This window comes from Balaenoptera musculus, chromosome 1 (genome assembly GCF_009873245.2).
Source record: "Balaenoptera musculus isolate JJ_BM4_2016_0621 chromosome 1, mBalMus1.pri.v3, whole genome shotgun sequence".
NCBI classification, from domain to species: Eukaryota; Metazoa; Chordata; class Mammalia; order Artiodactyla; family Balaenopteridae; genus Balaenoptera; species Balaenoptera musculus.
Window position 1 is genome coordinate 2,180,030 of NC_045785.1, and position 12,954 is coordinate 2,192,983.

Below are 12,954 nucleotides of genomic sequence, written 5' to 3' on the forward strand. Positions count from 1 at the left end.
TCCATTTGAGAGCATTTTCATGGCCTCATAAGGGAACCCTGCACCTTAGCTGTCACCCCGAAGCCCCACCCCAGCCCTGGCCGCCCCCCATCTGCAGTCTGTCTGTGGGTTTGCCATCCCTGGACTTTCATGTAAACGGGAACCGTATGGCGTGTGAGCTTTCATGTCGGCGCCTTCATGTGGCATGTTTTTGCATTTCCTCTGGGTTGTAGCGTCAGTAGTTTCTTTCTGATGGTGGAGGAATAACATTCCGTCACACGGACTCGGCAGTTTGTTTATCCACCTGCAAGGTAGGCAAGGCAGTGGGCACTGGACCCCCTTCGTCTTACAGGTGAAGGCACAGGAAGTTAGGAAGGCCTTTGGGGGGACCGCCGACCAGGGAAGGTGGCCTTAGTGGGGCGGGGAAGTGGGGTCTGCCCAGCAGGGGTCCCCCATCCCACTGGTGTTGGGGCCGTAGGTTTACAGGGTGGGGGGAATGGCCCTGGAGGTTCAAATAGAAAAGCCTGAGACCCACCCAAGGGATCTGTCAGATGACAGTTTCGGCCAGGGCCTTGTGCCAACACCCTGATGGCGTCGCCCAGTCTGGCTGTCCCCAACGGGGAGGGCATGTGGTGGGGCGTGGCGGCTGATCCGCACTGGGTGGCAGTTGGCCGTCAGGGCTGGAGCATCCGAGGGAAGCACCTGCCTGGCCTCTGGGAGGCACGGTGGGGCGGAGGAATGGGGCTGGGGGTGGGGTGGGGGGCAGTGGCTTTGGTAAGAATCAGCTGCCTGTCACCCATCACCCGTCACCTCCCTCCCCCTCGGTCATCACCTGTGCTGAGCTTCCTCCAGGCTGGGCAGACCTCAGGAGAGGCTTTCCCTCCCCAGGTCGGGAGGGGGCCCGGGGGGCTCGGTGATCTGGACACGGGTGTGCCTCCGGGGTGCTGAGCTGCAGGGGGCTCTGGGTTATGGAGCTCAACCCTCTTGATGTGCAGGGGGAGCTGAGCACCGGGGTCGCCCCACGGCGGGCGTTCTCCCCACCATCCAAGGAATTAGCTCGTTTGTTTTTCAGTCTGGAGGAGGGGACAGAGTGCTTGCCTCTCGGAAGGGGGTGCAGAGCAAAGGGGCCCCTCTCCCGCTGTCCGGTCTGCCTCTCCCCCCCGCCCCGCTAGGGGGACTCCAGGCCCTCTGCCCGCCAGATGCAAGTCCCCCCAGTTCACGGTGCCCCGGCGTTACCATCCCCACTGCAAGCCTCAGTCTCCTCATCTGCAAATCTGGGGCAGTAGCGCCCTCCCTGCGAGCCTGGCTGGCACAGAGAAGGAGCTGTTTAAACATTTGCGGTTAGAGCAGGTCTAGCCCCTGTCAGCTACTGTGTCACCCTCCGAACCGCCTCCTGTTGGAAGCCTCCTGACTGGGAAGGTGGGTCTTCCCTGCCAGCCCTCCAGGGGAGACCTGCTCTGCCCTGGATTCAAGACGCTGAAGCGTGGGCCGGTGCCCGTCCCCCTCCCTTCCTCGCTAGGGCCTCCCTTAAGCTCCGGGCAGGGGCTGCTGGTCCGGACCCCACAGAGGGTGACCCAGGGGACCCGCCCACACCATGAGGCTAAGAGTTCCTGTTCCTTCTGTGTGTGGCCCCAGAGGGGGCTAGGCTGCCAGTGCCCTGGGGTGGGCAGAGGGTGTGGACCAGGCAGACCTGCTAGCAGGGGGAACTGGGGGGGCATTCAGATGCCGATGGATGAAGGCAGCCTGTCATCGTACAGAGGCCCTTCGCAAGTGGCCTCAGCCACCGTCCTTCAGCCCCCAACTCTGTCCCACCACCTACAGGGCTGGACCGAGGGGCCACATCTGGCCTCCCAAAGCCTCTTGGGCAGGCAGCCCCTGCACCGGAGCCTGGGGTGTGCCCACCCTGCGCGCTGGGGCCGCCCTCTGCCCTGCTCCCGGGGGTGGGGTTTCCCCAGCTTGAGCTGTAACGGTGGGACAGCAGGAGGCGTGGCTCTCTGGGCCGGGTGCTGCCCCTGGGGAGTGCGGCCGGGCGGCCAGGGTGTCAGTCGGGGCTGGGAGCCGCCCCCGCAGGCCGGTCCCCTCCAGGTGTGCTCGGTGGAGCCCCAGGAGCCCAGGCACTGGGAGGCTGATGGAGAGGGGAGGGCGAGGTGACTATGTCAGTTTATCCCAACACAAGTAGTGACCTGTCGGGTGGGCCCCCGGGCCCCCCCCCCCCCGCCCCGAGGAAATATTTGGGATGACTGAGCTGCTGGCCCTTTAAGGCTCCTGTAACAGGACACCTCCCGGACGGGATGGCTTCCACTCTCCAGCCTGACTGTGTGTCTCCCCCTTGCCTCCTCCCCTTCCTGCCAGTCCCAGTTGCATTTGCTGAGCAGCACCATGGACCAGCTGGGCAGCCGCGCGGCCTCGGCCGGCAGCCCCTACGCCCCGGAGCACACCGCTCGCGTGCCCAGCCATTCGCCCTACGCGCAGCCCAGCTCCACCTTCGACGCCATGTCGCCCGCGCCTGCCATCCCCTCCAACGCCGACTACCCCGGCCCCCACCACTTCGAGGTGACCTTCCAGCAGTCGAGCACAGCCAAGTCGGCCACCTGGACGGTGAGTGGCGCCCCGGCTCCGGCGGTCACCTGTGGGGCGCACGGTGGGGAGGGGCTGCCCGCGTCTTTGGCACCCAGGGATGGCCGCCGTGCACATCCGCGTCCGCCCAGGGTTCCCACCTGGCCGGGAGGCGCGTCGGGCCGGAGGCGGGTCTCGGGGCCGGGCAGTCTGGGCGTGCCCACCCCTCGGACAGACGCGTGGCCAGAGTGGGCCAGCCTCCCACAGGGCCCCAGAGGAGATGGGCATGCCCCTCCCCCCGGCGAAGACGGAGGCAGACCCTTCTCACGAGGACTGCCCGGCGGCATCCCTGAGCTCAGTGGGGGCTCTGGCTTGAGTCCTGCGCTGGGTGGGCGGCAGGCTCACAGCTCGGACACCTGGAGCCATCTGAGGCTGGCGCCGGGGCCCACAGAGGCCACCTCCTCCAGGCAGCGCAGGGCTGGCCAGAGGTGTCTGTTGTCGGCGGGTTTCGGCTTTGCCCACTCCCTCTCTGGGTTGTCATCTCCAAGCGTGGGTGTGAGACAGGGGCTCAGGGATGGAGCCACGGTGCCGCGGACCCCAGGTCCTGCCACCGTGCCCTTGGGAACAATCTGACCCCCCCCCGTCGAGATGGTCGAGATTTTGCCAACCTTGATAACATCCCACACACCCACGGCTGCTCCCCGAGAGCTGTGACTTGCTATTGCCCTAAGCTCTTTGAGGTTGTGTAAACCCTTGAAACTGCCTGCAGCCACGAGGCAGAGTCTACTGTTGTCCCGTGTTAGAGTCCAGGACGCCGAGGCACGGGGAGGGGAAGTCGCCTGCTCGAGTTATGCAGGCGCTAAGTGGGGGCACTGGCGTGGGGACCTGGTGGCTGGCTCCTGCGGCTGTGCTCCCAACCACCGAACTGCACTGTCCACACTGCGGCTGGGAGAGGAAGGCGCTGCTTGATGTCCCTGCTAGGGCAGAGTAAAGGGTTAGGGGCACCAAGACCCCCGGATACACTGCCGGCTTGCCTCGGAGCCTAGGGCATTGGGCAGGAAAGGGTGCCCCAGGGACCCTCCAGGTCTGCTGCCCGCCCCCAGGAGGGGAGAGTGAGCCTGGCTCTGGCGGTCCTGGCCATGGGGCCACGTCACCTCCTCTGGGAACAGCAGCTCCGTGCTCACTCCTGGCCCCTGGAAAAGGACCCTGGAGCAAAGGAGTCCATGCAGGGTGGATGGTTCCTGCCCCCGAGGGAGTGCCGAACTGGTGACACTGAGGTCCTGCGCTTTGAGAACCGGTTCCCACTGTCCCCACTGCCCTGCTGGCCAGGCTGTGGCTTTCCCACACTCCTGGGGTGGCCAGAGGTGGGGCAGAGCGGCAGGCAGCCTGGACGGCCCCCTGCAGCTATCTCTGGTTCTTGCTTGAGCCGTGGGCTCCCCCAGCTGCTGACCCATCGCTGAGTCAAGGCTCAGACTGACTCCAGGGCTTCCGGGGACCAAGAGGGGCACCTGCTCCTGTCGGTGCCCAGATGTCCTCCTCTGGGAATTCTCACTCCATCGCTCCATTGGTGGAGGTGATAAGGCTTAACCAGGATGGGCTTAGCGCAGTCGGTGCCGGCATCTTCATTATTTCCTTGGACGACGGGGGTGGGGGTGGGCTGCCATGGAGCCTGGTCCTCCTGGACAAGGTCGTTTAGCCAAAGCTGCACCTGCGGGGGCTTCTTTATTGCCTGTGGGGTCCTGCTCCCCACACCCCTGCTTTGAGGTCTGGCCCTCGAGGCATCCCTCCACTTGCACATCTCTAGTGACAGGAGGCTCACTACTGCTCCTGTTCCACAGTCTGACTTGCTCCCTAAGCCCTTTCTCTCTCTTCTAAGGGGGAGGGTCCCGGTCCCTCCTTCACTGACATTCTGTCATCAGAGCCTGAGTTGCTGGTCCCGTAGGAGTCCTGGCAGGCAGCTTGGGGGGTTCCTGGCTCCCTTCCTCTGCATTGTTTGAGGATGCTGATGGGTTCTGTAGCATCTGGGGGGCTTTGAGCGCCTGGGATGGTCTGAGCTGGTCCTCAGGGAGGGACGGGAGCTGCCCCCTCCCAGTTGCCTCCACCGCCCCCTGCCAGGTGTGTGGCCTCAGGGCTGGAGGGGCTCATGGCTTGGTCACAGTTGTGCGGGCCCTAAGTGGCCCCGTGGGGTGGTCTGTTGTCCAGGACGGAGGCAGCCCAGCGGCCACACCAGGGGGCAGGGGAAGGCTCATTTGTCCGATCAGCTCTGTCTCCAAGCCCCAGCCCCGCTTCCCCCCGTGCCCGAGCAGTGGACACCTCCCTCCCAGCCTGGGCACCTCCACCTGCACCCCCGCTGAGGGCTCTTGGAGCTGAGCTGAGGAGGAAGGTGCCGCTGCTCGTGCCCACAGACGCCCTCCCCAGCCCGTCTCCGTGCGGGGGTGGAGGTGGGACACACATCCATAATGAGATTCGTGGCACCTCGGCTCTGGGAGCAGACCCCACCCCTGCAGGCTCCCTGCCTTGCCCGGGGAGGGGTGGGGGACAGGCGGCCGGCTCATGGTGAGGACGGGGACCACCGGGCATCCTGCCTGCTTGCAGCTCTGGGGGCCTGGCTGTGCGGGCGCTGCCCAGACTTGCCGCCTGGGCTTGCCCTCCGGGCCTCCACGCCGTGCCATGTGCGGCCCCCCTACGCCAGCCGGCTGGTAACTGATAGATAATTCGTATTTTTCTCAAGTGCAGTTCCAAATTGACTGCTGCCTTCTCTCCTCCTCCTGCTCAGGAAAAACACCCTCACCAGCCCGCAAGCGACCGCAGCTGTTAATGGGGTCTTTGGCTTCTGCTTGGCCAAGGCCTCCTGGGAGTCCCCCCGGCCCCGGGTGCTTCATCTGCCTTGACCTGTGTCCCTTGACTTCAGCTCTCACGCCTGCATTCTTTGGGGGCAGGGGGGCCTGGAGCCCTCAGCTCACAGGTGTGTGTGCACGCAACGCTCGTACATGCATGCACAAACACGAACACATGTGCAGACATGCCCACACAGGCAGACATGCAGACACATGTGCAGACATGCCCACGTGCAGACCCTGTACACGTGTACTTGCACACACAGGCACGCAGGCCCCTCCTGGTCGCTGCCCAGGGTTCTGACAGCCCCTCCCCTCCCACAGGAGTCAGGAGGAGGTGGGTAGCAGGTAACTGAGCAGCCAGAGGAGGGACCTGAGACAGTGGCCAGGAGCAGGGGCGGGAGGAGATGGCAGTTTGGCCGGCGGGGTCGCTGTGTCACAGGAGGTTCTGTAGCGCCCCGCCAGCGTTCTCTGCTCGTGAGCGTTCTGGCTGAGGCTTGTTCCTTTCGGGGCCGTCTGGGCTTTGGAGAGAGACAGATGCCGTGAGAGATCACAGCTGTGAGCAAGGCCCGGCACCCTTGGGCACTGATGTTCTTTGGGCCGGTGGGCGGGTGGAGCCGGGACAGGGATGGCAGTGCCAGGTGCCTAGGTCCCTGTTCCACACCCTCCCCGGGACATGGCGGGGTTGGCCTCTGGGCCCAATGGCCACTCCCATCCCGGGGACCCCCGTGGGTTGGCAGTGTGGGGACAGCTGGCGACAAGAGTCCCAGGGAGCAGAGAGGAAGAACAGCCGATGTGAGGGTGTCCGGAGGCTGCCCAGCCCAGCCCGGCCCCTTCCTGCTCCCAGCCTGAGCCTCTCCAGGGAAGGGGCTGTCCTTGACGTTCTGGAGTTTGGGGAGGGGCTCCAAGGTCAGCAGGCAGGCTTGGTGTGGTCGGAGCCCTGGCCCAGCTGGGCATCTGTGGGCGCCTCGGGCAGACTGGGTGACACTGCTGATGGCCCACAGGGCAGGCTGCCGTGAGGCGAGACGGGGCGGGTACGCACGGGTGCGAGGGCACAGCTTGTCCCTGGGGGCCTCCAGCCAGCCCCCCAGCCTGAACACAGCCCCCTGGATGACCTCCAGCTGCCCCCACATCCGACGGGGTGTGTGTCCATCCGTCTGTCCTGAGAGCGAGCTGGCCCACGTGATGTGAATGCCCTCCCGTCCCACCCCTGCCCCAGGAACACGTGGGAGGGGGCCTGGGAAACGCAAAGGCTCTACGAGGGATTCCTGGGTAGAAGGTGGCTGAGTCAACGCTGATGGATTCGGGAGAAAACTTTCCAGCCCCTCGGAGGTTTGCAAGTAGGAAAATAATAGTGGAGGTGTCCCAACATGATCGTGGTATCAATTGCGTTATCCTAAAAGTTTATGGAATGCATAAGTGGAATTAATACCTTTTACTGGCACCAGAAGCAATTATACGTACTTGAAGCCGAGGGAAGAGTCCTAGCAGTGTTCATTGTAGAGATGAACCTCCGAGTACTCGGGGAGAATCTGCAGCAAACGCTTGCCCTGTGCGGAGCTCCACGGGGGGGTGCTCCCTGTGGCTGGTCCTGGGGGGTCAGTGCCCCAGCTCGCGGCCCGAGGTGGGGGTCCCCTCAAGCAGCGGGGGAGCCCTGCGCCTGGAGGTCACAGAACTCAGCCTGGGGGGCCCTGAAAGGGGCCCCGAGTCCCTACCGCCGAGGGGTCCCAGGGCAGTCCCCACTCCCAGCCCCGAGGTTCTTGCAGGAGAGGCGAGGGGAGCCCCCAGGGACAGGACTCCATCTCCCAGGTGTGGGGCTGTGGGCCGGGCATGATGCAATAGATGTTTTACCAAGAGTCCTCTCTTGTCTGGGGCTTGTTTCCAAATTGGACACAGCTCCGTGGATTCTAGGGTGTCTGGTTGGGGCGTGGACAGTGCCCTTGCAGGGCCCCTGCGTGGGTAGCCCCCCCACCCCGAGCACCCCGGTACAAGTTGTAGGCTCTCGTGTCCTCCTCACTTTACGGATAAGGAAACTGAGGCTCGGGAGGGCAGGTCCCTGCTCAAGGTCGCCCGTCAGCAAAGGGTGGAGTGGGGGTCTGAGCCCCGGCAGCCTGACCCCTGGCCTTCATCACGCAGCTTGTGGGGGGCACAGCCTGTGCCCCTCTGTGGAGCGCGTCAAAGGAGCAGCCTTATCTCAGCTCCGAGGGGTGGGTCCAGGGGCCCCCCCCAGGACCCAGGGGACCAGTGGTGAGGGGGGCTGACCCCTCAGAGGTCCAGGGCCTGCCCTGGCGGGGAGCACCTGGGCCCAGCAAGCCTGCGACGACTGTTTGTCAGCGAGTGAGTGACAGCTGCCCCTGGGCGGGCAGAGTCTGCCCAGTTCGCCTTCGCAGCCTGATTTTTATTGACTGATGGAAATTCCTTTATATATATTCCTCTATTGTAAAGAACACTTTATAATTACAATGCTCCAGGGCTGACCAGGCTCAGAGGTAAACGTAGCTACAGGCCAGGAGGGCCTGGGACCCGCCCCTCCTCCTCTTCCTGCACCCGAACCTGGCCCCCTGTTCCCGCCCCACCCTCCGGTGCCCTTAGCCCCCCCTCTCTAGCTGGGAAAATGAGGGCCGAAGGGGAGCTCTCGCCCCAGCTTCTCCTAGAACCACTGCTGCAGCCATGGGGTCCTGAGTGCCCTGGACCTTGGCCCTGGGGGAGCGAGTTGGAGCTTGGCTTCCAAGCTGGGTGGGTCCCTGTGGTTGGTTGTCGGGGAAATCTGCTTTGGGGTTTTCTCAGATCCCAACCTTGGAGGCCAAGCTCAAGTTCATGGATCCCAGGCCCTGAAATTCCACCGGCCTCGATCGGGGCTGTGAGTGCTGCAGCTCATTCTAGGGCAGGAAGGCCCCCATGAAAGATGCACAGGGTTCAGTGGACAGTCAGAGGCCGTTGGGGGAAACACGCAGTGGCCTGCAGGCAGGCTCCCCCAGGATCGCAGACCTGCCCAGGGCGAGGCGCCCCCTTCCTCCGTGGGTCCTCGTGTTGTGAGCGGGCAGCCAGTGCCTCCAGGGCCTCGGGGAGGATGAACCAAGGTGGTGCTGATGTGATGGGAGCCGCCGTGTGCTGCGGGGTCAGATGTGTAGAAGCCAGCACTCCCTGCCCCAGATGCCTCGCTGGATATTTACAGGTTCCAGTGAAAACTTTGATGGCAGCCAACGGTACTAAAAGCTGAAAAGTGACCACCCCACATGTCCAGGGCGTGCAGGTCCCCGGGGGCTCCTCTCCTGCTGGCCGGGAGTGGAGTTGCCTTAGTGAAGCGATGCCCTCACTGCTTCCTGGCTGGAGGGCGTGGCTTTACCTGTGGTCCTGAACTGGGGACTTACCTGCAGCTGCCATGGCAGGAAGGTCAGAGACAGGAGGGCCCATCCTCAGGGCTCCCGTCGGGGCTGACATGACGGCCCTCCGGAGAGGCCACCTTGAGTATCTGCTACAGCTGCGGCCACAGCCTGGCCTCCCCTCCCGCCATCCCCCCAGCCTCCTGCCTCTGGTCCAGCCCCAGGCGGTCCAGCCCCAGGCCATCCGGGAGCTGCAGGGCGCTGGGGGAAGGAATTGCCCACACTGGACAGTGGCCGTGTCCAGAATGGTGGGCCCACAGGCCGCGGCTCCCGGACTGTCCTGTGAGCGGAAGGTGCCCACTCACCCTCGCAGTCACCGTGCTCACAAGGCCAGGCCAGCTCAGAAGGCTGCAGGTGGGATGGGGTGAGCGTAGTGGGGACCTCCTTGCCCTGGCCGTCAAGGGGGCCCTCCCGGTGCTGGGCAGAGCTGGGCAGGTGGGCAGCCTCCCCCCGCCGCCCCGTGCCGGGCACGGCCCGCAGCCCTGCTGGCCGGGTTCTTGCCAGAGGGCTCTCTCCATGAGGCCAGCTGGGGGATGGCCCCTGCAGCAGGGACGCTGGTCTTCAAAGGAGGCCAGGACAGGCAGGCTCCCCAGCTGGCAGAGTCAAGCTTGTGGGCAGAGGGACCGTGTTTGGACCTGGCTGGGGCTGAGCGTGGTGCTTGGGCTATCGACGCTCTTTGTGCCCTGGGAGCGGGAGGGGTGGCCGCTGGCGGGAGTTCTGGGGCTCCCTGCAAGCCTGGCCTGTCCCAGGGGCTCAGAATACGTACTGCTCGCCCCCTCCTCAGGGTCCGGGGGTGGCCAGATGTTGTGCCTGGGTTACGGAACAAGGACCAGATGGAGGCCCAGGCTCACCTCACCCTGCCCGTGAGGGTGTCACTGAAGCTAAAGGCAGGGCCGGCCTCTGGGCAGCTCCTTCCGCCCTGGGAAGGAGCTTCTGGCTGGGGCCAGAGTGAGAGTGATAACAATGGGACCCCCTGTGTGCAAGAACCCCTCCCCGCACTGTTCATGGGGGGGCCAGTGGATCGACAAGGCCGTTTGGAGTCGGGACTGAGACTCATCGCACAGCATCTTGACAGAAAAGGGGGGGCTGGAGCAGCCTCCTTTATCTGCTGGCCAGGCACCGGCTGTGGCCCCCACCCTGGAGCCAGGGGGCCCCCGGAGCCTCCAACCACCAGGCCCGCAGCCAAGGGGGCTGCTGGCCGTGGGTTTCCTTGTGTGTGGGCTCTCGCTGCCTTCTGAGAGTGGGTGCTCTGAAGCAGGCTGGGGTGATGGTCACCCCCCTAGGCCGGTCACCTCCCTGACACCTGTCAGAGCCCCCCATGCTCCTGGCCACTTTCCGCTGAGTGAAGACACAAGGGCTTTTCTAGGGTGAGTGAGGGTCTGTGGCCTTGGGGAGGTCCTCAAAGGGTCCATAACCCAAAAGAGGAGAGAAATGTGGGTGTGAGCTCCCTCACATGCACACACACGCGCACGCACAGAAAGCAGATAAAAGTGGTCCATAAAAAAATCAGTAAAAATAATAAAGCCCCCACTGCAGGCCCCGTCTTCCAGAATCTGTTGTAACAGATTCACCCAAGCTGGTTAACGGTATTTGCGGTTTGCAAGATGCTACACGTCCCTGGAAAATGACAGACAAGTTATTATCACCTCTCCACTCTCCTTCTGCCCAGACCTGCCCGTGCCGGGCACCCAGCTGCAGGGGAGCAGGCGCGAGGAAATTAACAGCCGCCACCACGCCGCGCCCGCCACCCTCTGCCCACCACCCCCTGCACCAGCCCTGCCGGGCCAAGGCTCCCAGCCAGGCTGGGCCGGGCCTATCGTGGAGTGGGAGGGGGGGGGGGTTGGATCGCAGGAGAGGAACCGGGTGGGGGCAGGATGGGCACACACCAGCGTCTGGGCAAACCATTTCCTGCAAACACGAAGGAACTCACGCATCCCCGAACAGGCAAGTCCTGACGGCTCTGTGTCAACCGCCGAAGATAAATAAGATTTTATCAGCTCGGAATCTGTTGAAACACATCTATCTAGCGGTTCTAGGGAAGGAAAGGCAGGAGGGAGGGAAGGAGAGGCAGGAGGGAGGGAGGGCGAGAAGAAGCATCTCCGCGTGACCTTTTTTACAAAATTGATGAGGACCCAGGAGCCCTCCTCCTCCCTGCCCCGTGCCCGGGGTGGCCTGAGGCCCCGGAGCTAGGGGAGGGGGTGGGGGAGCTCCTTCATTCCCTCCAGGTCCCACTCTGCCCTCAACCCCAGGTTTGGCTATCCAGGCCTACCCCCTCCCCCTCCCAGGCTTCACTCCTGCCCTGCAGCCCAGCGGCCGCAGGTGTCACCACCTGATGCTACCAGGGTGGGGTTAGACCTCAGGCATCCCCCCCCCCAGACGCTGCCCGACTTGGGCCAGGCTGGGCATCCGGGGGTCCAACCCGGGCCGGGGGCCTGGGGCCTGACCGGGTGGGTGCCCAAGGGCGGCGTGAGCAGCCAGCTGAGGGCAGCACTGGGCTGGGGACACCGCTACGGGGAGTGGGCCCACCCAAGGCCATCGGGGGCCTGGCCAGGGACGCAGAGGGAGGAACCTCCTCTCCCCACGCTCGTCGCCAGCCAGCCGGGGTGAGGCACCCGAGGCAGCTCTGCGCTCCCAGCCCAGCGGCTTGCGGCTTTGGGCTTTCGGCTTTCGGCGGGGCGGGCGGTCAGGCGGCCGCTGCCCGTGGTACCAGGGACAGCTCCCGCAGCTCCTCCCGGGGGCGGGGCGTCCGCAGCTCCGGAGGCCGTGGCCAGTGGGACTGGGGCAGGCAGGCCAGAGGGAAAGGCTGCGCTGGTGGGGGCGGGGGCTCTGAAGCCACGTGGCGGCAGTCACGGAGCCTGGGGAGGGGGCCGGGGGCTGCGGCTTTGCACCTCCCAAGGCTGCGCCTGGAGCCTGGCCCCTTCCCTGTTGGCTCCATTCCCTCCTTGGGGCTGCCTGCGGTGGTTGGTCGACATCGGAGAGGGGACTGCAGGGCCTTGGTGCCCCTGGGGGCCCGTTCGGCTCCATCCCTCCCCACCCACAGCCTTGGACTTGGACCCGCTGCCCCTGCTCACACCAGAGGCCAGGAGCCACCTCACCGGAGGCGAGGACGCACGGGGACATGTGCGGGCGCTTCCACAGTGGGCGAGGTTCAGGGCTGTTTTATGTAGCACATCACAGGCCAGCGATCAAGACGCGGGGAGGTGTCCAGTGGTTTAAGGCATCCCAGCTATCAAACCCAGAGCCAGAACTGCAACACAGTGGCCAGGCCTCCGATGCCTTCTCCCCTTGCTGACCACCCCCCAGCCCAGGCCAGCTCTCTGTGGGTCCTCTACACGCCCCTCCCAGCCCTGGTCACCTCATTCGCTGGACCCTCTGCAGGCAGGTGGGACACCTGCAGGGGAAGAAACACCCTCTGGAATCCACCAACGCTGCAGGAGGCCCCGGTGAGGCTGCGTGGCATTCAGGCGTGAGCCTCCTATAAGTCTAGTTTCTTCTGGGGGCTGAGGGGCTCTGTCCATTTTCCCTAGTGAGCCGAGGGCCTGGCAAACACTAGGCGCTCAACAAAGGCTTGCTGAGTGGATGGCTCTCGGGGTCCCAGCCTCTTCCTCCATGACTGCTTGTGTTCAGGTCCCTGAAGTCCAACTGAGGCCCGCCATTCCCTGTGGGGCCCTCCGCTTCCAGGAAGTCCCCTAAGTAGGCCCCTGGAGCTCCTCCATGGCACTCACCAGGCAGTTTCCTCTGGAAACTAACTGCACACTTGTCTCAGGTCAGGGACAGGTCCCGAAGCCTCACACATGGTGGACAAGAGAGCTGGGCACTAAACTGGCAACTGGTGTTTGCTTTGAGCTGGGCTACTGCTGCCCTAGGCACGGCCCTCAGGACAGGACGCTCAGCTTATGCTCTGGGGAGTGAAGGGGCAGCATCTATACCGGTGGGGATCCAAGAGGTCAGTGGTCACCTCCCTGGGAAGCAGAACTGCCCCCCTGTGTGGCCCCAAGTCCACTGAGGGCCCACCTACACCCATGGGGGATGTCCCTTCCTGCTGAAGTGGGGTCGCAGGCACAGGTGGATGGGGCCCCCGGGAGGCGACAAGCCCTGTGGGCATCCAATTCCCTTCCACGATAGGGGCCTAAGGGGGCTCGTCCTGAAGTCATCGCTGAGGGAGTTGGACAGGGTCCCAATCCCCCAGGACACCACTA

The 12,954-nt window shown here is 64.5% G+C and overlaps 1 protein-coding gene across 1 annotated transcript in view; it reads left to right on the forward strand.

The window, feature by feature from the left end:
• The window catches only part of TP73 (tumor protein p73), a 60,051-nt gene that overhangs the window by 35,736 nt on the left and 11,361 nt on the right, over window positions 1-12,954 (forward strand). Inside the window, exon 4 of the mRNA XM_036830292.1 lies at window positions 2,332-2,577. Within this exon, the coding sequence (XP_036686187.1) occupies window positions 2,332-2,577 (246 nt within the window). The remainder of the gene's footprint in view (window positions 1-2,331; window positions 2,578-12,954) is intronic.